The 26,581-nt window shown below is 32.0% G+C and overlaps 1 protein-coding gene across 1 annotated transcript in view; it reads left to right on the plus strand.

The window, feature by feature from the left end:
* COL11A1 (collagen type XI alpha 1 chain) overlaps nt 1–26,581 on the plus strand; it is a 195,456-nt gene that overhangs the window by 140,798 nt on the left and 28,077 nt on the right. Inside the window, exons 42-54 of the mRNA XM_004263094.3 lie at nt 2,332–2,439; nt 6,549–6,656; nt 7,587–7,640; nt 8,748–8,801; nt 9,302–9,409; nt 13,854–13,907; nt 15,384–15,437; nt 16,678–16,731; nt 22,681–22,734; nt 23,337–23,444; nt 23,738–23,791; nt 24,430–24,483; nt 25,517–25,570. Of these exons, the coding sequence (XP_004263142.1) occupies nt 2,332–2,439; nt 6,549–6,656; nt 7,587–7,640; nt 8,748–8,801; nt 9,302–9,409; nt 13,854–13,907; nt 15,384–15,437; nt 16,678–16,731; nt 22,681–22,734; nt 23,337–23,444; nt 23,738–23,791; nt 24,430–24,483; nt 25,517–25,570 (918 nt within the window). The remainder of the gene's footprint in view (nt 1–2,331; nt 2,440–6,548; nt 6,657–7,586; nt 7,641–8,747; nt 8,802–9,301; nt 9,410–13,853; nt 13,908–15,383; nt 15,438–16,677; nt 16,732–22,680; nt 22,735–23,336; nt 23,445–23,737; nt 23,792–24,429; nt 24,484–25,516; nt 25,571–26,581) is intronic.

The following is a 26,581-nucleotide window of genomic DNA, read 5'->3' on the forward strand; positions in this document are numbered from 1 at the left end:
AGGAATTAAATTATATTGCATTTGTAAAGTACTTAGCACAATAGTTGTTTAGTAGGCTCAATAGTTGGAAAATAATAAATTTTCTTAATATACACATCTGTTTTCTAGTGAATTTCCTCTTTTATCATTCTGGTCTCATAGCTGTCAAGCTCAACACAGTCTAAAATGATATCTTCCTCAGGTAGTCTTTGAAAAGTTGGGGTTTAAATTTAAAACAGGATCAAAGAGAAAGGTTTCATGACCTGACATATCAAAAATTGCATCTCTTTTTGTATCATCAATTACAAATAAAATATTTCAGCCCTTAAATTGGATGCTTAGTTTAGATTTGATAACACTAATGGGTAGTAATGCTTTTTACAAGTAAAATATTAAAATGAAAATGTAACACACCCACCTTGTATGCACACTGATCCTCAAGAAATCAGATTTTCAGATATTAGAGATTTATCTTTAGGGATGATAGTGTTTACCCAAATAAAACAGAATCACCCTAGTCACACTGTATATTGTTTTCTGCTTATACTTACACCAAAAAAGAGTGCTTTCATTACTGAACTTTTTCTTTCTCTCTTTTCTGTAATTAAGAATTCTTTGCATTCCTCTCAATTTCAGGGTCCTTGCTCTCCTTCTCCTCCTTTTAATCCTTGTCTTCCTTCTCTGTTCTCTCTCTCTCTCTTTCTCTCTCTCATTGTCCATCTTCCTCCCTCCCCTGCCCTCCTCCTCAGCCTCCAGGCTTCCTTTCTTTCTTTGCTGTCTCTGCTAAGTAGAGACAAATCTTTGCATGCCTTCCACTTTTAGGGCTGCACTTCTTGAATGCACTCAGAGGACTCTATTCCCATTTTTAATTTCTGCATTGGCCTCTGGAATCATTCATCCAAAGTCTGCCATCTGGTTAACAGTCACACCACTTGTGGTTGACTCTTTTGCATAAAATATTTTAATATTATTAAATTAAAAATAACATTTTGACAGAGGACAGATGTTTATTATTTAAAAAATACTAACTGAAGTTTTCCTTTGTAATCTCTTCTTCTTTAGTATTTGAATTATGATTGGTAAAAATTTATTTTTCACACAACTCATAAGCACTACATCAATACAAATTGTCATTATCATTGTTCTTGTGTTCATATTTAGTTAGTTCTCTAGCTAATAAAAATAGAAATTAGAACAAAGTCAATAATTCATATTTGTATAATAAAATGACTTCTAATTACATAGGGAGAGTAGTATTAGAAGATAAATGTGACAGTACTATATTTTCCAGCTTTTATAAATCATTTCTTTGAGTTTTAAAATGATGATGTTATTATTTAGACTTCTTAATTATTAAGGAAATCTGCTAATAATCATATTTTCTAATATTTCACATTAGTTCAATCTTGAAAGAAAATGATAAATTAAAACTTAGCCACCCATTTAGGAATCTAATGCAAAGACAATATTCTTGTTATCTTTCAATAAATAAAATTGGAAATGATAAATAGGTTATCTTTGACCTATACATGACTTAGTAAATCTACATTTGCATTTCTTTTATTCTTGCTTTAAATAATGTTTTCTTAAATTGTTGATAGAGATAACTAATATGAAGGCAGTATCCACACTTTTTAAAATTTTACATATTAGGTATTTTTTAAGCAAACTAATTGAAAATATATAGCCTCTATTTTGAAACTCAATTGGACGTACCTAGTCAAATGTGAATTATCTAGTGTTCATAATAAAACCCAATGGTCCCTACAGAATCCTAAGATAAATTTAAGGACTTATTTTCAGGAAAAAGTCCAAGCTCTGGGATAGTGATTATTGAACTTTATTATGTAAAAAATTATATTTGTACCTCAAAGCAATGACAATTTCTGAACTCATTTTTAGGACTTTGAAATTGTGATTCAGCAAGTTTGAGGTGAAGTCCAGAAGTCACTTTGAAAAATGCTAGTCTAGACAGTGTATCATGCCAATCCAGAATAATACAGGGAGAAAATTGTATAGGAAGGTACTGTTGGATTTATGTCTTATAAAACATTGTGAACAATTGTGAACACTTAAATGAAAAGAGAAAACATCTGTAAAATATTAAAGATATATAATTTTGAAATATTTTTCTTCTTATCAGTATTTCTTAACTTTAGTATCTGTGCTTAATATTGGGGCTAGAACTTAATCTTTTAAATTGTGAGTACTGTTCCTGTCTGAGATCTTAAAATTGTCTAAAAGTGACTTTTATGTTATGTAAACTGTAAGATTTCACAACTAAATAAGTGATTCTTAAGTGTAAATTTTTCCATCATTAATAACAAAATACCTTTTTTTCCACTGTGCTAGGGCTCACCAGGAGAACGTGGGTCAGCAGGAACAGCTGGCCCAATTGGTTTGCCAGGGCGACCAGGACCTCAGGGTCCTCCTGGTCCAGCTGGAGAGAAAGGTGCTCCTGTAAGTAATTTCAAGGAGGAATATATTATACTGTCATCCTGCACAAGTTATTACTTTTTATTCAAGGATATTAGCTCTTCATAGTCCACTGCATTCTTTCTGCATATGTGCCTGGCATATAAACACACTTATTTTTATATTTATAATACAGAAAATTTCAAATTCATTAAATGAGATGACATTTTTCCACATTTTATGAAACCCTAATATCTGTGGGGGAGTGTGATATTATTAATGTGAAAGGCTTCTGAGTTTGTTCCTTTTGAAAGATAAAACTGGACTTTTGATTAAAACCATACTTTGCTGCTTTATATTAGAAAAGTGTTCACTTTTCACTCCTCTTGTAGTACAACTTAATTTCCAATCACTTTCATGGTCTGTAAGTGAAACGCATAGAAAGAGGCTGCACTTCTCGTGTGATTTGAGTTTTGATCTACAGTGAAAGAGGTGGAAAACATCTGATCAATTATTTTATCTTATATTTATTTAATAATTATGGATATATTCTGTTCATTAGGTTTAAGTTTCATCATCAAGATTTCTCCCCTAATTTTGTTCCTGCTTTTCACTTAATCATTAATTTTCTAAAACAACTAAAGCATTCTCTCATCCTCCAAGGTTAAAACACAAACTTGTTCAGTAAATATATATAAAAATTGCTGATCATTGTATGCAAAAAATACGAGTTCAATACTTTTGTGTATATGTAAGTTTTGACATATATTATCTAGTTTAAGCCTATAATCTTCAAAATACCTTTTAATCACTAAGGACCTAGTTTTAGCAAGTTGAGTGAGATTTAGCAAGTTGCTTTCATTGTCCATTGACATTACTGTTTGTGATCTTGTTTAAGTATTTCCAAATTAAAGTGACTGTTTTTCTGTAATCTACTACCTTTTAGACACATTTAGAATATTAGAATAGGACCATATCACCTGTGGTTAGAATCTTTTGGTGACAGAGAAAGCATTTTTAATTGCTGAGAAGTTTTTAAAGCAATGTATTTCCAGCTTAGTAAATTTGTTGAAAATTTAGACATTATTTTCTGAGATGGTAAAAGACAACTATAAAAAATTGTTCTTTGGCTCCTTCTTACAATTTCTATAATTTCCAACCAATCTCAGACCTAAAGATTTGTCCATACAACTTTTATAGTGTACTGTGCACTGGGAGGGGATATAAAAGATATAGATTCAGGCCCTTTCATACAAGTTCATTCAAAAATTCAGGGCACCCGTATATTGGCACAACACAATGAAGAATGTATACAGAGAAAACAGATATGCATTGCTTTAGTATACCAATTGAGAATATACTTATTAGAGAAGCCAAGAATTCTCTGAAGATAATAAGTTGAAGGCTGGGTTTTAAATACCTTGACTTTATGAAGAAAAAGTAAAATATTGAAACAAAGACAAGAATATGGAAAAGTATTGAAAATGATAATAAATTACTTTGGTGATATAGAGGAGAAATTATTGACAGAAGCCCTTTTCAGAGATAAGATTTGGCCCAGGTTTTGTTGGTGATTGGTGGTATTATGAGGAGGGAGGGAGAGGAGAATGTTCTGCCCACCCGTTCTCTCTGTTATTCCCACCACCAACAAAAACTCCAAGGTGTTCATTCCACTGTTCTTTTATTCAACGAATAGTTATTGAGAGCTACTAAGTGCTGGACACAGTATTAGGTAGTACTTTTGAAGAAGTTATCTATCTAGGGATGGTAGCATCAAATGGTTATAGAAGTGTTGGGTGAAAATACCCATAGCCCTCCATGCAGACGTTTAGTAAAAACTGATGGAGATGTTTGCTAAGAAGTTAAGCAAAGTCTTTTACCTCTTCCTAAATCCAAATATAAATCTGATGTAGTGGTATAGATTCCACACAGATCAGGATCAGAAGAAATAAACAGCAGGTGATTCCTGGCTAGAGATTATGTGTACTGTAATGAAGGCAGTTAAGAATTAATCTGTCTTATTTACAGATACTCTCATATAAAAGGATTGATTTTTGGAGTTCAGTCTCTCAAGGAAATCCAAATTAAGGAGAAATATCTGAATCAGCTCATGTGTTCAAAATAGTGACATTCACTGTGAATAGCACAGCACATTTTATGAGTGGAGATAGTTTTGAGACATTGCAATATTTAATTTGAAGGAAATAAAAGGTCTCCAATGTGACATCAGAGGTATGTGTTAAATGATAATTATGGCATAGTTTTGAAAAATACAATAAGATTGTATGGAACCCAATAAAGTAATAAACTTGTTAACTTTGTTTTATAGACATTTTGTTATTTTTGTTGTCATTAAGCAATTAACTAACTAGACTTAAATGGCTACTCTGGGCCATAGGCCAGCTAGGTACAATGGAATACAAAATCAGACAGCTTCTGCCCTCACACAATTTATTGTCTGATGGGGCTTTAGATAATAAACAAAGAATCACTAAGTACCTGTATAATTACAAGCTCTGGCTAATGATATAAGGAAATGTACTGGTGTATGTCAGCTTATAACAGAGGGACCTAAGCTGGAATCAGAGCCTTTCCTTGGGTAGGACATTGATGATGGAATGTAAAAGATGAGGAGGAATTAACTAAGTGGAGGGTCCTCCTAGGGGCATTCCAGGCTAAGTGAACAACATGTGCTCAGGCCAAGTGACAGGAAGGGTATGGCATCAAGTTGAACTAAAAAAGATCTACATGGGTTGAAATATAGAGAGCAAGGGCAAGGGAGGCTAGAGGCTGTTCCATAGGTAGTAGGAGCCAGGTAATGGCAGACCACACTAGCAGCTTGGTCTTTACCTTAGGAATGGTAAACAAGTAAATTGACTATAAAGAATGTTGGTAAGATGATTGTCTCTCTGATTGCAGTACAGAGGATAGCTTGGAAGTAAGAATAGATGTGAGATAAGAAGGAAACATTTCAATAGTTGAGAGGAAGCCTACTAGTATTTTGGGGTAAGATGCTAATGGTGGAGATAAAGAGAAGTAAATATATTCAAGAGATAAAACTTAGTCATCGTAAATGGACAGGAGGTGGTGAGGGACAGAGGGGTGGGGAGCAGGATAATGTAAATGCAGAAACTAATGACATGGATTCCCAGCTTGCGTAATGGGAGAAAAGATAGAACCACCAACTGCAATCAGGAATAATTTTGTACAGAACTGATGAAGTCTTGACTTTTAGGAAATCACTTATTTAAGCTCTGAAAGGATTTTTTGCTATCTTTATTATCAAGCCTATACTTTTTATTTTATTTTATTATTATTATTATTTTTTTTTTTTTTGTGGTACGTGGGCCTCTCACTGTTGTGGCCTCTCCCATTGCGGAGCACAGACTCCAGATGCGCAGTCTCAGGGACCATGGCTCACAGGCCCAGCCACTCTGCGGCATGTGGGGATCCTCCCGGACCAGGGCACAAACCCGTGTCCCCTGCATCAGCAGGCGGACTCTCAACCACTGCGCCACCAGGGAAGCCCTCAAGCCTATACTTTTTAAACTACACAATATAGTTAAATTTTAAAAAGAGGAAAATAATGTCATTGTCAAAAAGTAAACAAAAATTTTTAAAAAGCTAACAGCCTTGTCATTTTGAATCAGTAAAAGCAGCAATGAAAGAAAATATCAAAATCTAGAAAAATTCATGAAACATTGTTAAAAAATAGAAAAAGTCTACACATAAAGCATATTATAAAGTTGGGTATACAAGCAGCACAGAAAAAGAGTAAAGGGTCAGTGAGTTTTCACAAACATCGAGCATCTGATTTACCAATATATAATGCTTGATTTGAAAATGTGTGATTGAAAGAAAAATTCCAAGTTGGGTCTTAATTGTTTTTGTGACCCATAACTTGAGATTCATAAATTGTTAACAGTGTTAGTATTCTTAGTCACGAAAGAATGTAGAGATCTTTTGTGTTATCATTTGCTACTAGGAAATAGCAATATATTGGGAAAATATACTTTGGGGGAAAATCAAAGCAATTTCCTTGTCAAATATGGAAGCCAGAGTATGACTGTTGTAGCTGTACTTAAAAATTGTAACAATAGCTAATTTATAGGTTTCTTACGGCAAAGTAATGACCTGCTGGATTTTCAATGCAGGGAGAAAAAGGTCCCCAAGGCCCCGCAGGGAGAGATGGAGTACAAGGCCCTGTGGGTCTCCCAGGGCCTGCTGGGCCTGCTGGCTCCCCAGGAGAGGATGGAGACAAGGTGAGTGCTCTTTATTCATATTAGTGCATCCTGTGAAAAATAAATTTTTCCTTAAGAATCCTGGATATAATCTCTTTTAAGATTAGATGTCAAATCTAAAGATATCTTTTCCAAAGTTTCAATACAGCTTCCTTGTGCTCAAAAGTTTTATTTTAGAGGTTGAGAATTATTGTTTTCCCAGGAAATAGTATGTAGGATATAAACAAGACAAGAACAATGGTAGTGAGAAAAAATAACAGATGCCAAAGTTGCTTATCTATTTTTAAATATATGTTTCTGAAATAAATGTGAAATTAATTTAATTAATTACTTGTGTACATTTAGCTGTGGTGTCTTGGATATTGCAGAATTAAAATTTAAGAATGAGCTGCATACATATTTGATAATCCTATACTTCCCTATTTTTTACTAACTTATAAGTAAAGATTCTAAGCTCTTAATTTTGAATGTATAGCTATGCTGTGTTTGAACTGAATATATTTTCTAATATTATTGTGAAATTATATAACAAAATTTGTTAACCAGTGCTCTGATAATGTGCAACATTTTAGCAGTTGGAAAACTAGGAGAAAAAATAACTGATTTTTGATTAATGTGTAATTATATTTTTATATAAATTAATGTATTTTCATTATTAGTTTATACTGGTAATATTTCAGACAAAATTGATTTTGTGAATTAAAAATCCAGCTGCAGTATTCCTCAAAGTCCAGTTCACTTTTGTTTGTCTATATACTAATCAATATTAGAAATCAATATTAGTCAATACTAGAAAGTGAGAAGCAGGCTTTTCCAATTTAAACTGTGACATTAAATGTTAGCACATAATTACATTAAAGTAAAATATAATCATACAATGATAGTGATGACAATGCAATGGCAGGTATGGCATATTAGAGATAAACTTTAACTCAAATCTTTCAAATACAGGGTGAAATCGGTGAACCAGGACAAAAAGGCAGCAAGGGTGACAAAGGAGAAAATGTAAGTTTCCTATTTCTTATTGAGGGGGCATTATTCATTTAACTCCTTTTGGTGTTAACCATGGATATTTTTTCATATTACTATTCCCTTACCTCTCTGAAGATTATAATATTACTACTATATTACCTCTGTGGGAACTATTCAGTTTGAGATTCAGTCAATTTTAATAAAACCTCTTTTCAAATTATGTGTTAAGAAATGCAATAATTCCAACCCTAAAAGCCACAGAATGAGACTAAATCATCAGCAATTTTACCCTCCATTGTTTTTGCACCATTAGTTTGAATACCATATGGTTTAAAGACAAATAATATCTTAAAGTTGTTATGAAAAGGATTTTTGACCTAGTGAAACATGACAGGGACTCAGGTACCCCAGTGGTCCCTGAACCACACATACCTCCAGAACCTATGCTTTAAGCACTCTTCCCACTGTGTGGCAGTTTTAAGAAAAAGAGCAATCCAATCCAATGACTCTTTAATGTTTGGATCTTTTATAGTGCCTGATCAGTTATTTATGTTGGAAAAAAGGACAGTTAAGAAGTAATATTTATGTATGTAAGACTCATAAAGCCATTGAAATCTACTGCTCAAAATAAGGAGTTCTAGTATACTTAATATATAATACTGAGTTTGCATGTGTTTACATATAAAGAAAATTCTGAGGTTTCATATATCATTACTTTCTGTCATATAGAATTCCCCACATCCTATTTTTCATTTAGAAGATAGCATATGGATGCTTTTTTCATGTGCTCTTTCTGACACATACATATCTCATTAAAGAAATCTGGTATTTTGAAATTTTTCAAGTGTGAAACTTCAACATGATTTATATTAGCATAGAAATCCATTTTTAAATATCCACAACATTGTAGTTGAGAATGCTTTCAATAACTGCCAATTTAAAATTGATTGCAAGTAGGCAAGTCTGAGTCTCAAGGAGTAAAATAAATAATGGTTGACTGTACTGAATGCCAAAACATTTTTTTTCCCCCAAGAAATGTAGAGATGATTAATAGATTTTGATCAACCAAATGCTCTGCACTACATAGCTCAGGCTCCTCTGGTTTCAGTTTCAAAATTATAGATTTTTATCTCACCGCAGGGTCCTCCTGGTCCCCCAGGTCTTCAAGGTCCAGTTGGTGCCCCTGGAATTGCTGTAAGTATTCCCCTTTGTTCAGCAAATCTAAAGCCTTACCATTCTCTGATCAGATTTATGAACTGTCACATAACCAGTCTATTTCATGTGGTAATAAGTTTGTATGCTTAACATTAAATCAAGTTTAAATTATCTAATATAGCTAACCAAGCTGATCTTTATAAACAAAAAACACTGTGACTTCATTTGAAGATAGATAATAAACAGTTGAGAAGTACTTCATAGACAGTTTCGAACATTATTTTCCCTTTTTAAATAGCTTTTACTTCACTTGATATACGTGAGAAAATCAAAATCAGTCATATTTCAGAATCAAATAATGTAAGCAAAACTAACAATGGTATATTTGCAGTGGATAATGGAAATGTAACTTACTTTGTACTTGGTAACTTATAAATAAACTGTCTTTGATTAAATTAGAAATGGCTACATTTTTATGATGACTTGTAGCAGAATCATGATTCTTCCAGTTTGTGATCATTTTTATTGGTCTTTTCTAGGGAGGTGATGGTGAGCCAGGTCCCAGAGGTCAGCAGGGGATGTTTGGACAAAAAGGTGATGAAGGTGCCAGAGGTTTCCCAGGACCTCCGGGTCCCATAGGTCTTCAGGTAAGATGTTCTCTGAGTTGCACAACCTTGTCATTCCCACTTACTTTTCACACCAGGTTTTCCGGAAGTTGTAAAACAAAACAGCTTTCCTTCTTTCTATCTGGGAACTAGGATACAAAGTTTAAGTATAATGACTGTTTTACTTAAATGTGTATCTGAACTTTAACTGCTTTTAATCAATTATTATTAATTTTTCTGAAGCTGCATCAGCCCTGGTTTCTGTTTCTGGAGTTTATTTAGCCCCACCATAGGTATAACACCCCTTTTCTTCATCCTCATTGTATTTGGAAAATGAATGACAACCTTCTTTAAGTGTGACAGTTAGAAGCAAGATGTTAGAAGCATTCTTTCACACATCTCACAGCAAGAAAATTAGTACTCCAGATGGCTAGCAAAAATTAAAAGCCTTTTGATAAATAGCAAACTGTCAATCGCAACTATTAACAGAAACTAACAACAAGAAATGTTAAACAATAATAGGTAAAATAAACAAATTAACAGTAAATTGGTCATTTAAAATAACTTCTTAAATTTACAATTATAATTTGTATTTTATGAAACACTTTCAGGGGAGGAAATATTAAATTGTAAAACATTGTAGGCTAAAACATTTTCATTCAAATATGGCTTACAACTGGGTTCTTAGGCAAAACATTGCATAGTAGACATCTGTTCTGAGTTGTTTTTCCACTCTTCCATGTGAGGTTAACTACTTCCTACAAACTTTGGAAACATCTGACTTTCTTCTCCCACTTGCTTATTCAATACCTACCTAGTGATCCTCTAAAAGATTAAAAAATTTTGTTTTAAATGCTATTTGGGTGCCATGTGAATATTAGTTATGCCACATTAGCAATATTAGAAATGATTAAATTAAATCATCTAGTTCATTGTACTCAAAATTTTGTGAAGTTGTGGAAAAGTAAGTAAAAGTTGAATTTGTATAAATTTAATTTTTATCTCTATTTTCATAAGTAAAGCCATAGAATATTAGTTTTTAATATTAACTAGCTTATTATATATATAATTGTACAAATTATATTGTAAAAATATAATTATATTATCATAACAATTATTGTTATAACACTCAATGGATGTCTACCAGTGAACATGATGTTATAATTTTCTACTTTTTTTAATGCCAAAATAATTATTTTTCAACTTGGAAAATGTAAAAACTTCATTTCATATTTGTGTTTAGCCCTTTTATACTTGTTAGACAATAATAAATAAGCAATCCTGAGTAGTATATATCAGTATGTATGAGAAGTACACATATTTGAAAACAACAAGGCATTAAAAATTAGATTGCCAGTGGATATATTACCACTCATTTTCTGCTTTTTCAGTTAACTGATTATTCTGAATCCAAAAGTTTGTAATTTAGAAATTTAGTTATCATGATTAAAAAAGGTGCCTTGTAGCTTATATTTACAACATATTAACATAAAACATAAAAAAGTCTTCATTTCCACAGAGTAAGAAATGTCCTCTTTGATGAGGATGACTCAAGAAATCAGTTCCCTGAAAAATTGATTATATTTTTCCCACAGCTACCTCTTTAAATCAGGAATCTGAAAAGATGCTAATGTAATTAACATGTTCACAATCACATCTGCATACTTTAATTGAGTCTTCATGGCAGAATAGATATTAGCAATTATAATAGACAGAAATAATAATAATCTAATATTCTGTTTAAACGACTTGATTTTTCATTTCTATGTTTACTATTTGTCTGCATATGAAGGAGACATATAGAATGAGAGTTCTTGGCCTGAATTCATTTTTTTATTTCATCACTTATGTAGTAAATGATTTTAAATTGACAGACCTTAAAACAGAGTCTCTCCATGCATAAATTACTCCCTAGGAAAGAGGTAGGACATGTGAAAACTGATTAAAACTGGAGTGCAATTTTGCACATTTAGTTCCTGCAACAAGAGAATTTGACTCATTATGTTTCTATTAATTTTAATAAGAAGAACATTCTGTCTTAACTCGAACTATAATCAAACTTCATAAAAAATAAATATTTAAATATTTTTCTATTGGAAGGTTTCTATTGAACTAATATTAGGAATAATCATGTGTAAATAAAAGATGGAAATGCAGACTGGGCTTATTATAGAAGTAAAAGACAACTATGAGCAAATATTTTATACCATTCAATTTGGGGATCCCAAATTAGATGCGCTCTGTACTAAAAGTGGTGGAAACCTGTACAGAAGATAAGGAATGTGATTGTTAATTTATACAGTGTTTATAAGAACTTAATTATGTTTAAGCTGTAATGCTTACTACTTAAGGAAATGGACTTAAACTGAAATGTTTATTTCATCTGTGTTAAAAATCTACTTGTCTGTTAAGAATTTGAGTTCATGTGCTCCATCAATGAATTAGAATCTCTTAGGTTGTAGATCTGGGAATCTAAAATTTTAGGGATCTCTTTCAAATAATTTTTAAGCAGGCTAAAATCAGAAACACTACCTGGCTCTTTCCTCCCAGGAAACTTACTAGGAACTTCTCTAGTAATTCTAGAAGCTAGCATCAGATGATGATAACTGTTTGGGAAGTACATATGATAGGCTATTTTCCTAGACATCTGAATGATATATGAGAAAAAATAAATGACATTCTGGTATATGTTGTTCATTATAAATCAGTAATTAATATTTCCTCTAAAAATGAATATATGGAACATTAAAAAATGTTTACAAATATACTCGGTAAAGTACTCTCTCTCCAAACTGAGAGTCATATGGAATTAGTAGGTCACAAAAACAATTTAGTGGGTTATTACCAGCATTAAAAAATGAAATATAACAGGATAAGGTAAAATAGAATAAAAATATCAAAGATCATCATCTATCCATTCAAGGTAAGTATTACTTTTTGAAACCTATGTTTCAACTATTTTACATGTGCATGTTTACTAGGTAATAAGTATATTTATTAGTGTGGGTTTTGGTCAAATACTTTGTAGCCACTGTGTGTAGGACCAAGTCAATAACTTTACTAAAATATCAGTAGAAATGTAGAGCTTATGTAGCGTGTATTTTTTATTTCTTAAATAGATTATATCTGAAATACTATTGTAAAAATGTTTAAATATGTATAAAATGTATGATTTATATACATAATGATAAACCCAAAAACATTTTAAAAATTAAAACAATCCATAATTCTACCATATTAAAACCTATTACCACTTTTACTATTTCTGTCCAATAGTCATCATACATATTTTAATACATATTTCACAGTTAAATTTATAGTATACATTCATTTATATTTGTATTTAATACTTATCATAAACATTATTCATATTTAGAATATTAGTATCATAATTATAGTCTTATAATATTCCATTAGTTTATACAACCAAATTTATTTAACTATGTTTTCTTATGATTAAACATCTGGAATAATTGAGAATTTTAACTATCATAGCTAGTGTTACAAGAAACATCTTATTGCATGTAGCATTTCCTGTTGATTTATTTTCTTAGAATTCATTCATTCATCATAAATTCAACATTTTATTAAAATCTCAGTTTTTCCCTGGCCTTCTGCTTATTGTTAGAGATAAAAAATTGACACCTGAAAGAGCACTGCCCAGTGAGGATAAGTATGTAAACAACTGGTATAATTGTGTTTTTAAGTGTACATTCAAATATGTACAAAGTATCATTGTGATATGAAAGAGGAAATATAAACATCTCTGCATGGGGGAACTAGTTAGGAAGAGCAAGAGGAAGTAAAATAATTTTTCCATAAAGACGGGGCCCGGTGAAATTTGTGTGCAGCTGCTCTGAGTTTATTCAGTAGCACAAAACCTCTCCTAAAGCATTTACACTGCAAATGAATGTAAAGGAAATGGATTGAGAGAATAAGGGAAGTGTAATATATCAGGTCTCATGGCCTATGAGTTTTTAAGATTCAGAAGTGGAATTAACAGATTAAAAGTTCAGAAGATATTTGTAACCCTGGATATATACTGGATGGAATATTTATTTTTGAAAGAGTTTTGACTATACCTAGCTATAAAATCCTCCCTTGGATAAGGTGTTCTAAAATAATTTGGGACAAGATTTTTCCAAAAAAGTTTTACAATGGTAGTTCCATATACTACTCATAAAAGATGGAGAAAATGATTTAGTATTCATAAATTCCCAGACCAAATAATGTGCTTAGTTCATGTAACTGAAATCAAACAGTATATTAGACAAAGCATAAATTTTATTAGTGAATGTAGATATAAGATTCCATCCTATATAGTCAATATTTGCATTGTAAGTATTTTGACAAATGTTCGTTTGACTCAATTTCCATGTTCTTATTTAACTTATATTTGATTTTTAATTCTATATTAGAAATTAGCCAAATATATATTTTTTAAATACATGAATGACTTTTATTATTTTCTACTATATTTTCTTAGGGTCTGCCAGGCCCACCTGGTGAAAAAGGTGAAAATGGGGATGTTGGTCCCATGGTAAGTTTCTATGTTTTAGAATTGATGTATGCTGTGAATTTCTACATTACTAACATCTTTCTTAAGGTTTATTAGTATGAACAAAGTAGCCCTAAAGGCTATGATTTTTCAGATTGATGCCTCCCTGATTCTCACCCAAACTTGCATCTGCCGCTATTGAATCTCCCGCCACAGTCTTGACTAATTCTCTATCTTTTCTCTTTCTCACTTTGGAGTAGTGTTTTATACATATATGGTATTCTTAGGTTGATGTATTGTTATATATTTTTTATTTCTATGTGTATTTATTGTTGAAGTGTATATAAACTGCCACACTTCAGTTACTTATTAGTCTTTAGCTCTGGACTTTGATGTGAAACAGGTAAATAATAGATAATAGTTACCCAGGATTTAGATAATTAGCAAATGTTAACAGTATTAAAAATTAATTGTACTTTGAAACAAATTCTTAATTTAATAAGGAATTCTGTCTTAATCAGAATGCTATAACATAAAAATTTGCATTTATTGATTCTGGATTTCTCCTCTAAGTTTAAGTCTAATAATTCAACTAAAAACTTGAAATACATATATTTGCTGATTAAGGACTATCTTGGTTAAGGAAACAATTAGCCAAGGTCATTGAAATCTATGAAATGTAATGAATACATTTCCTAATTGTTCTTTCCCTTCAATAAACATTGCCCCCAATTTTTGCTTCCTTCAGAATACATATTTTTATATTTTTATATTTGCATATTAGATTTCATTTTCTTCAAATAAGAAATTATTCTTATTACAATAAACTTAAAAACTGAGAACATAAATATTGCTGATTCAAATAACTAATTAATACCTCAAACAGCATCATTACATAGCAAACTCCTCTCTAAATACGCTTGCTATGGTTCCCTGAATCATTAATACATTCTTGAAGTAAGGGGTTCTGGTCACCAGTATTTTATAAAAAGTGCCCCAAGGTAATCTTAAAGCACAACCAAGAGAGAGACCCTTTGTTTGAGGAAGACAACTAAATAGTTAATCTTATTCCAATTCTAGCATATGTAACATGAGAGCTGACATAAAAAACAAAACAAAAATATACAAATAAAAATATAGAATTAATGAATTCTAAATCTACTCAAGCACCATTTCTGCTTCAAAGTTTATGTTCCTTTTATACTCTAGCATTCTAGCATATTCTAGCCTAAAATATTTCTAGCTGTATGACTTCATTGTACCAGATAGTAACAATAGACTTTTCTAATTTTTAATTAAATTGTTCTTCCTGCAGTTCTAATTTCCCCATAGCTATGTGTAAATAATCATTTGCTAACATGATGTTGTATCCATCACAAATGACTTATAACACTGATATGCTTCACTGACTATGATTTTGCAGGCTGAAACTTCTTTTAGTTTTCTTAATCACAAAATGAAATATCAGAAATGCATTTGAGTTTAGACTTCATAGACCTTAATATTCATCTCTTACAGGGTCCACCTGGTCCTCCAGGCCCCAGAGGTCCTCAAGGTCCCAATGGAGCTGATGTAAGACTGTGAAATATGTTAATTATTTTGAAGTTATATAGATATTATTTAATAGCAGGTAGTGTCAAGACATAATGGAGACAATTACACTCCTGTTAAATGTTTAAGAGAACAAGAGCTCAAGGATCATTTACTCACTCCATTTTATTTTACAGGAAAAGAAAACCTTTGTAGGGAGCTAGTCCTCACAAATATAATATAGGTACAAAACTTACAGTCAATATATATTAATATTTATTGGTGAATTAGAAATACTAGCTCTAAGAACTGCATTGTTCAGTTCAACATACTGTCTTGCACATAATAACTGTACAATGTTGCTGAATTGTTTCCAATTTAACCTTTATATTTTACAATTGCTTGAGGAGATGGTTGTAATTGGCTTGATTGTACTAGCCTAGGTCTGTACTCCAAACAGCCTTTATTTATGCATCTACTATCTAAAAGTTTTATATTTTCCTTCTATAAAATATGTTAGAGTAATATGTGCATGATAATATGTGCACCTCTTACCATGTAAAAAATGTTTCCTGTCAACTGTATAAAGCTTTCCTCCCCCAAGCTTAATTGTTGACTGACTGTTCCAATATTACAGGAATGTAATGCCATATTTATCTTACTGTTACCATTAACAAATTTATAGGCTTTGATGTTCTGTTTCCATTTGACTTTCCCTTTTCACAAAGAACAAGTCATTTATTCTTGTCTTTATTGCTCTTCTGTTATTCCTGCTTTTAATTTTGTCAGACCAGAACTGGGTAAAATAGATTAGGCACATATGTACTAAAAATGCTTTTAGGTTTTAATTCCCCCTATGTAATTTAAAGTTTAAGAGATGGTTTATATTGTTTTTTGCATGGATTACATAATTCTTAACCAGAATCATATCTTGATCCACTAAAAAAATCTACAAAATCATCTTCTAAATCTGATCTCTTCAATAGGCAGACAGATTGAAGTTATGTTTCAAGTATCAACTAACATGACTAGAGTTGGAAAGTCTCCTACCTTATCTTCAAAATTCTGGTGAATTTGAAAATCAATTTAGTATAATTAAATTATTTGCTATCCAGTAAATTTGACAACTCAATAAAGTTCATCATTTTGTCTCATCTTTCAAATGACTTGGAATATTCTTGCATAATATTTCTCTCCCTCTGAGAATAACTGGACTTATATTTGTAATTTTATATTTTATTTTAAGAGCAAGCGTAACTGTATTCCTTTTCCTACACTACAGGGACCACAAGGACCCCCGGGATCCATTGGCTCAGTTGGTGGTGTTGGAGAAAAGGTGAGGAATGCAGTGATATAGACAGTTTGAAACAGCGAGAATTGAGGAATTTGACAATATTAGCTAGTATTATAAGTGCTTTTAATAGTTCTGTCTTTCTAAGTATTTTACACATAGTTATATGAACTACAGCTCATCTGCTCTAATAGTTAAATAATTAAAGAAAAAGTGATTTAGAGATATCACATTTTTGATTGACAGATATTGTGCTGAGCAGTGGATTATTTCCTTTAATCAACACAGCCCCTCCATGATGATGGCATTACTATTATTACCCACATTTTTAGGCTGAGTGAGCTGAATCGTAGAGAATTTCAGTAATTTCATTAAGGTTTTGTTATTAGAAAGGGATTAAATCAGGATCCACTCTAACCCATCTAAGTTTGACTAGACTGTGGCTCTAGTACCCTTCATTATTGAAAATAGAAGAGATTGGTAACTGACTTAAAAGCAAAAAATATGTAACTGACTTAAATGCGAGAAAAGAATCCTTCATATTATAAAAGAATTAATCATTCAGTTCATCATATTTGGAGTTATGTTTTCATTACTAATACTATGACCTGTCTTTGGCACTTTTCAAAATAGTTGGCATGTGCCATAATATCTGGGCTCAGAATAGCTTATTTTTTTCATGAACATGATTTTATTTAAAATATCTGCTCTTCCTTTACATGAAAATGTCAAAATCATCCTCTGATTTGTTATTTATGCATTCATTCTCATTTCTTAAAATAATTTTCAAGAAAATTAACATTGTTATTTGCTTTATTTAAAAAATAATTTACCAATTTTGAGGGATGAAAATTAAATTTCATATGATAAAATATTATGCAGGGAAAAAAACTTAGAAATTTCCTGAGTTTGCTTCAGTTTTGTTAATAAATATCAAAAGTATAGACTTATCCTAATCATAAAAATGATTCTGTTGTTTAGTCTCAAAAATTTTGACATAGCATATCTCATACTCATTCATTTATCTTAATCAAAGTATTTGGCCCTCAGAAAAAGAAAGGTAGTAGGTTGAGAACCTAATACTTTGGTGTTTATTTCTTCTCAACACCCACATTCTAGCATTTTGATTATAATTAATTTTATATGATTAACTATTATATAGTTTCTTAATTACTAAATTAGAAATATTTGAAAGTTATTATCTAATTCTTACTGCATAAACGGTCTAGTTTTTTTGATTGATCAACTCTTGGTTTATATTCTTAAATTTAAAGTTTCGTGTTGAAAAATGCAGATAAGTTGAGAGTGTAACTGAAAGAATCTCTTTTTTTGTTGAATTCAGTTGTCATAGAAAGAACAGCAGAAGAGAGGACTGGTGTCTAATGGTATCATAACAGTAGACTGATGAAGATGGCCCACACCTTTCCTCTTTCTTCCCTTTGCATTATCCTCTTTCGGCTCTAATACTGACCAGATAGTTGTGAGAACTAGCCTCTAAGTTTAGTTTTTTGCCGATATAGCAAATTCTAAAACCATTTAATAGTCTTTTCAGCCTATTTTACTTGTTTCCTAAAGCTTTTGTGTGCAGTGGGAAAAGCTTTAAGTGCTTTAGTTGCTTCTTTTATGGTTTTATCCTCTGTGCTACCCTTGAAGATAAACATGGATGCCAGATGTTTGGATTTTTGGATAACTTATTTTCCATACTGTTTCCATTTGTTTAAAGCCTATCTGGTAATACTTGGCCAATTTTGAATCTTCACGGAATGATTCAGTCAATGAGGATAGCGTTCAACTTCTTACAATTAAAACATACCTGAATCTAAATTTGTTATACTAAAAAAACAGAGTTTTATTTTTTCTCTGTTTAAAACAGTTTCTATGTGACAGCAGGATAGAAATGAAACCCTAATGTTATTTATTTCTTCATAACCTAGGGTAATATACTATTATGTGGATTACAGATATTTGACATCAACTCTGATTTGGTTTGAATTCTTCCCCGTTTCTATTTTGGAAAATTTATTCCCAGTCACTTATTCAATGAAAAAAAGAAAAGAGAAACAAAGATACTTTAGTCATGCTGCACTTTGCTTAAATAAGTTTAACTTGTTTTCCATGTAATATATATTTTCTATTGATAGATTTTGTACTTTAGTGTTTTCTTCAAAACAAGGAGACAGAACAGGATATTACCTTAAGAATGAATACATCTGTTATGACTTTAGGCATACAGAGTAATTTGCTGTCTCTTCTGAAGGGGGCTTTAATCTTAACATGGGATAAAATAGTTACATGATAAGTAATAATAAATGTATAAACTAGCACCTCCTTTATATGCCAATACTCTTAATAGAATTTATATTATTGTATTTAAATCAATTATTATTACTTAGAATAAACATGGTATAGCCTCATTGTTACTAGAGATATTTAATTTGTATAATGTAGTCTTGTTACAGTGTTTTATTTCTTTCCTTGTGATTTTGTCCTATCCCCTTTCCAAAGATTTTAAATGGGACCTTTATAGATTTAATATTAATTTCATCTTAAGTAATTGCTATTTATATTGTGCACACTTATCTCTAATACTCAAAAAAGGTAATTTTCATATATATATATATTAGAGAATTTAATATTAATGCATTGCTCTCAAAATGAAGAGATTTTGTAGTAAAAATTTGTCTTTAAATTTTTTTAATGTTTTTTATTGTGGTAAAAGTCACATATTATAAAACATACTATTTTAACCATATTTAACTGTACAGTTCAGTGGCACTAAGTATGTTCACATTGTTGTGCAGCTCTCACCATCATCCATCTCCCGAATTTTTCACCTTCCTAAACTCTGTCCCCTTTAAACACTAGGTCCCCTTACCCCCTGACCTACTCCCCTTACCCCCTGACCCTTGGCATCTACCGATGTACTTTCTGATTCTATGAATTTGACTATTCTAGGTGCCTTGTACAAGTGGAATCAAACAGTATTTGTCTGCATCTACTGTATATTGGAATGCATTTTAAGATTAATTTAATATATGTCCTACAAATAGATTGTACCTTCTTTTTTTTCCCCCTGTGCTATACAGTAGGTTCTCATTAGTTATTTGTTTTATACATAGGAGTTTATATATGTCAATCCCAATCTCCCAATTTATCCCACCCCCCCTTTCCGCCATTGGTGTCCATACATTTGTTCTCCATGTCTGTGTCTCTATTACTGCTTTGCAAATAGGTTCATCTGTACTATTTTTTGACAATTATTTAATCCTGTCTCTTCACTGCCTATTATTTCCCTCATTAAAAAAAAACCATAAACAAATGGAATCATTTCAGAATCTAGTTTAACTTTATAGTGGACAGGGATTAAAGGGGAACAACAAAATACACAGATTAATAAAAAACACAAAATATGCAGTTATTTCCCTTCTAGTTCTAACTCTTATGATATCACTATGAGTTAATGTGGTACATGTGAAAACATTTTGTACATAGTAAATAGATTTCCTGTATTTCCTTTTTCCCTAGCTTTATTGAGGTATAGTTGACAAATAAAAATTGTGTATTTTTGTGCCACATCTTCTTTATCCATTCATCTGATGATGGACACTTAGGTTGTTTCCATCTCCAGGCTATTGTAAATAGAGCTGCAGTGAATATTTTGGTACATGACTCTTTTTGAATTATGGTTTTCTCAGGGTATATGCCCAATAGTGGGATTCCTGGGTCATATGGTAGTTCTATTTGTAGTTTTTTAAGGAACCTCCATACTGGCACATATATACAATGGAATATTACTCAGCCATAAAAGGAAACGAAATTGAGCTATTTGTAATGAGGTGGATAGACCTAGAGTCTGTCATACAGAGTGAAGTCAGAAAGAGAAAGAGAAATACCGTATGCTAACACATATATATGGAATTTAAGGGGAAAAAAATGTCATGAAGAACCTAGGGGTAAGACAGGAATAAAGACACAGACCTACTAGAGAATGGACTTGAGGATATGGGGAGGGGGAAGTGTAAGCTGTGACAAAGTGAGAGAGAGGCATGGACATATATACACTACCAAATGTAAGGTAGATAGCTAGTGGGAAGCAGCTGCATAGCACAGGGAGATCAGCTCAGTGCCTTGTGACCGTCTGGAGGGCTGGGATAGGGAGGGTGGGAGGGAGGGAGACGCAGGAGGGAAGAGATATGGGAACATATATATATGTATAACTGATTCACTTTGTTATAAAGCAGAAACTAACACACCATTGTAAAGCAATTATACTCCAATAAAGCTGTAAAAAATATTGTGTATTTTTAAGGCATATAATTGATATCTCGATACATGTCACATTGTGAAATAATGCCCACACTCAAGGTAATTAACATGTTCATCACCTCACAGTTACCATTTTTTGGTTGTGTGATGAGAAAACTTAAGATCTACCCTGTTAGCAAATTTCAAGCACACAATACAATATTGTTAATTATAGTCATATTGCTATATATTAGATCTCCAGAACTTATTCATCTTGAGTATCTGAAATTTTGTACACTTTAACCAACATCTCCCCATGGCCCCCACTCTCCAACCCCTGGTGACCACCATTCTACTCTCTGCTTGTGTGAGTTTGGCTATTTTAAATTTCACATCTAACTGAGGTTATGCAGTATACTATATATATTCCATATATAAAGAATTTAATATGGACATTTTACAGTTGATTTGAATGGCAAACTGCTTAAGTTTTTTTCAAAGATGTGAATAATGACTCATAAAAATATCACTTGCATATTTTTCCATCATACTGGGATAGATGAATGATTCATTGCTTTGAAAATAATGTAAATGCAATATTTTACTTGTAAAGTTTTTTCAAGATAATTGGAAATATTTGCTACCTACTTGAGAGAGAAAATAATTTACACATAATAATACTAATGAATTCTTAGAAAGTACTTGATATCTTCACTCATTATGCAGATAATTCAAGAAGTTAAAATATGTGCATATTCTCAAAGAATAAGAAATTATGTACACAAAATAGTCTCTCCCCTGGAATTATGTTTATATTTAATATAATACATTTCAAACCAATTTATGAGCAGTGGATCTGTGCCAGGAATATTGGAAATAGCTGAGTTAAAAATTAAAGAAAATTCAGGCCTCACATTTTAAAAAAATTTAGAACAATTTTCACTTCAGAGTTTCTAGTACTACTGATTTTGTATAGAAACATGGTACATGAATGTATTGTATTACTTCACTTGGATGATTACTTGAACCGAATATTATGTTTGTATGCATTTCTAAGTGTGAAGAGTTAGTAACAGACTTTCATAAGGGAAGCCTACTAGGCTAGGAGGTTTATTTATTATTGCACTGAGCCATAAAATAGCCATCCACATCTATACATGGAGATCATAAAGACTACCAATATATATCCTCAAACAGAGCAGTTTTAATTAGTATCTAAGTATCTATGTGTATCTTATAAATAGTGTTTTTGTATTTATTTATAGCTCTACTTTAGACCTCTTTAGACCTCTACTAACTAAATTTTATAAGATTATCAAAATACTACGAAATTGATTATTATAGTAAAGTAAATTCATATTTTAGTAAAAAACATTTTAAATTGTTTAATCCATAAACTTAATTATAATATGAATATTGATGCAACACAAATACAAAATTTTTAGGAAACATGAAAATGTCTGTTTTGTGTGGTTTGGTGGTAACTTGGGTTAATGCTCTGGGTATTAACTAACTGATGAGAATTGTAGCATCCAGCTTATCCAGTTCTATCTCCCCACTTGAGAAATAAAAGTATTAAGGTCAGTAATAGGAAAAGTTTTTTCTTTTTATCAAAGTTGTCCGCTGCCTTTTAAATAATATAATGAGTTAAGGGCTAGTTTAAAGTGTCATGGTCATCATTGAAGGAAGTTTAACAAATGTGAAACATTGTTTCTGTGCTATGATACTCTTTTGATCTCTTCTTTATAGGGTGAGCCTGGAGAAGCAGGGAACCCAGGGCCTCCTGGGGAAGCAGGCACAGGCGTAAGTGCTGGCTTATTTTCAATGTAGTGTGTTATGGATCAGATATTTCCTTCAGAGTATTTTAAACATGCAGCTTAACTACTAGCTGTGATTCAGTTCCTTTCACTTTCCAACCCGTTAAGAATCATCACAAATGCAGAGCCTTTTTGTTCAATAATTTTGCCTATCCTCTGCATATTTTGATTCACACAGAAACTGAAAAAAAAATTACATTAGCATAAGTTAGAACATTAGAACTATAAGCTGTTTATTGCATATATCTTTGGTGGACTGTCCACAAAAGAAACCAGCAAACTCTGCTACATCGAGTAAACATTTATGAACTGTATTAGCATTACATTATTCTAATTTAGATTGGTTTAAACTGAGAGTGAATTTCACTCCCAGGAAACATTTGGCAATGTCTGGAGACGTTTTTGGTTATCACACTTGGAGGAATGGTAACTGCTGGCATCCAAGTAAAAGAGACCTGAATGCTGTTAAACATCTTGCAACGCATGAGACAATCTCCCACAGCAGAGTATTGTCTGACCTCGTATGCTAAGGTTAAGAAACTGATTTAAAGCTTGTAAGATAATCATTCTTTTTCTTACATTGTGTAGGGTCCCAAAGGAGAAAGAGGAGAGAAAGGAGAAGCTGGTCCACCTGGTGCTGCTGGGCCGCCTGGTGCTAAAGGACCATCAGGTGACGATGGCCCTAAGGGTAACCCGGTAAGTGACCTTGGTCCTCTTTAAAGTGGCCTCTATGTCAAAGCCACCTGAAGCTTTTCGTAGAAAGACTAGAAATCATGAGACTTTGGCCCATAGCTGGTGAAGTTGACTTTTCATTGTTTGATGTATTCATAAGCATTCTCAAATCATTTCATTTTTTAAAAAAATTCTAGCAGGAGAAGAGAGATATTCTCATATGGTTTTACCATGATTTTTACCTCTTAAATTTCAGAATATCATGACTTTATAATAATTTTTCATTTATTTCCTTTCCTTTAAAAACATTATTTTAGGGTCCTGTTGGTTTTCCTGGAGATCCTGGTCCCCCTGGGGAACCTGGCCCTGCAGTAAGTATCATAGAAAAACAAAGGAATTATTTTGCTGGGGATTGTTCCCAGTTAATAATTAAAGAAAAGTCTTAATTACTTCAGTGGATCCCCAAAAACAGCAATAAAAGGAAGATGTAAACTGTAATCACAACTACCAGAATAAAAATTCATATATTTGGACACTATCAGACTTGTGTTGCATGATTATTATTATCTCTTCATTGGGTTAGTTTTCCAGACTTTGTTGAGTTGTACATACTAATTAACTGAGTAGCCGCATTACTATCATTTCAAAGTTACAAGATTTTTGCTTTTACCTCAGTCCATTCTAAAATGAAAATTCTATCTCAAACTGCACCATATTTGTTCATGGTTAAAGGATGCACTGTCTTTCTATACGAATTACATCCTCCCCTTTCCTTATATTAAGAACATACTATATTTTAAATTTGATATCATAGCAATTTCATACATTTTATGGAAAGATACCATAATCCTTAAAAAAACCAACTGAAAGAATATAATAATACTTTTATTTGTATGTCTGGTTAATAATTTTTCTTAAGGACTAAGATGATACATCATATCTTTTTTTTTCTGATAAAAGTTAATTAATAGTGAGAAATACTGGGTTCATTTTCTATTGCCCATTATAGGGTCAGGATGGTGTTGGTGGTGACAAGGGTGAAGATGGAGATCCTGGACAACCGGTAAGTAAGCACACTATTTTTATTCAATCTTTGCATAGTCTCAAGATATTTTAAATAAATAATCAGAAATAATTATACTTCCAAATGCATAGCTATGTGTGTACACATTCAGGTATATTTGAATTCCAGTTTAAAGTCAGTCTTACATGGAACATTTCTTACTTGATGTGATTTAAGAAATATAAGCAAAGCCTTCATAATAAAAACTGTAGTCCTATTATACTAGTGATTTTGTCATATTATATTACATTGAACTATCTCTCCAACTGTGTTAAGTGGAAAGTCATTTTAAAAACACAAATAAGAATTAAATGAAGAAAACTAGGTTATCAGCCTATTATTAGCATGAATTACTTCAATTACTAACCAGAATGAACTCAGCATTTTTGCACTCATTTTTTATTTTTAATTTGGGAAATGCAGTAGGGGGCTTTGACTACATAAGGTTATTTAGGGAGGAAGTAAAGGAGGGCACTAACTTAAGTAGGAGTCAAAGGCAAATTGCACTCTTAACATAACTTTGTCTCTAGAGCCATACCCACTGGATACTTGGAGTCAAAGAGATACAGACTTATTCTGTGTAGATAAGACTTGTGGGTCATATCCCAGCATGTTGCATGCTCCTTGGAATAAAAATGCTAGTGTTGCACAAGATGAAATTTGAGGTAATAGATTTATGGTTCACAGTTGTATGTGATATACATAGAATTATTAACCATATAATTCTATTAATTAGTACATCTATTGGATGCTTGTCAGATATAAATTAGCACTTAAAAAAGAACAGTTTTAAATAGAAGGAATTCGATTCACTTTTTTTCCAGCTGTGAAGAAGTTTTCCATATGAATTTACCAGCTCAAATTATAGATATCTGGAGGAAGTTTAGGTATCTGAAATAGGGCTAAGATTTTCCAGGAAAGATAGATGTGGAGAAATGAAGAAAGCAGGTTGGCTTAAGTCCAGAGTTTGAACAGTGCTGGGAGCCATAAAATAATACCCAATTGCTTAAAAGGTATTTTTCACATTTTTTAGGGTCCTCCTGGCCCATCTGGTGAGGCTGGCCCACCAGGTCCTCCTGGAAAGAGAGTAAGTTTTTTAAATTCTTTATTTGAAACACCTACTCATTATCCATTGTGTGTATAAATTTATATTATATTTGTAAGCTGTAGGCAGCACATTATAATGGTGCTGAAAAACATATGTCCTAGAGAGTGATTTCTTAAATTTGTCAAAATACTTATTAAAGTAGAATCCAATTTAATTGACAGGTTTAATCTGTCACAATGAAAAATAGTTTCCCACTTCTCTGTGCTTAGATCTCCTCTGTACAAATGCCATAGGCTCTTATAAAAGACTCTACTGATACCCTGAATTTCAGCTCATGGTATCCTACAGGGAGATGAGTTGTCCAAACTCCAGTGCTTGTTGAAAATGTTATAGAAACTTGAATACAGTATCAGTAGAATGAGCTCAGGAATCAGCATATAATGTTAGATTGCTTTACACTGTCAAACAACTCTGATAGGATTTTAAGAAAGAGGTATAGTAAAATATAAAGGTCTTGTTCAAAATATTGGCTACAGTGGACCCCAGGAGATTTGCTTTACTGCCTTTTTCCCACTATTATACTGTTTCTATAATAAAACAATCCTGTTGACCTGCCTCTTGCAGCACTTCTATTAATACACAGTGTTCTCCTGAACCTCCTTTAGTCTATTTTCCAACCTATCCATGAACAAAATATTTGGTCAACATTAAAATATATTTCTTAGGCTCATTTCCTCTTCAGTAATCCAAAGACACAGAGCAATTGGGGCCACTCTGGTTTTCTAATGGTAGCTTTATCTTAGGAGAATTTTCACACTACACATCTTCCTATACACAGAGTGTGACAGGTTTTAATTCTGTCTCTCAGGACATAAATTGAGTCAACATTTACAAGCAAACATTTCTCTTTGCTGGAAATGAACTTAGTTTATAGTAAATATTTTCTCCGAATACAATTTTCTTCTCACTGACCCAAGTGCCTTTTTTACCTTTCTCCTCCTCTTTCTCATTATTATTATTATTATTATTATTATTATTATTATTATTTTG

This window comes from Orcinus orca, chromosome 1, assembly GCF_937001465.1.
Source record: "Orcinus orca chromosome 1, mOrcOrc1.1, whole genome shotgun sequence".
NCBI lineage: Eukaryota > Metazoa > Chordata > Mammalia > Artiodactyla > Delphinidae > Orcinus > Orcinus orca.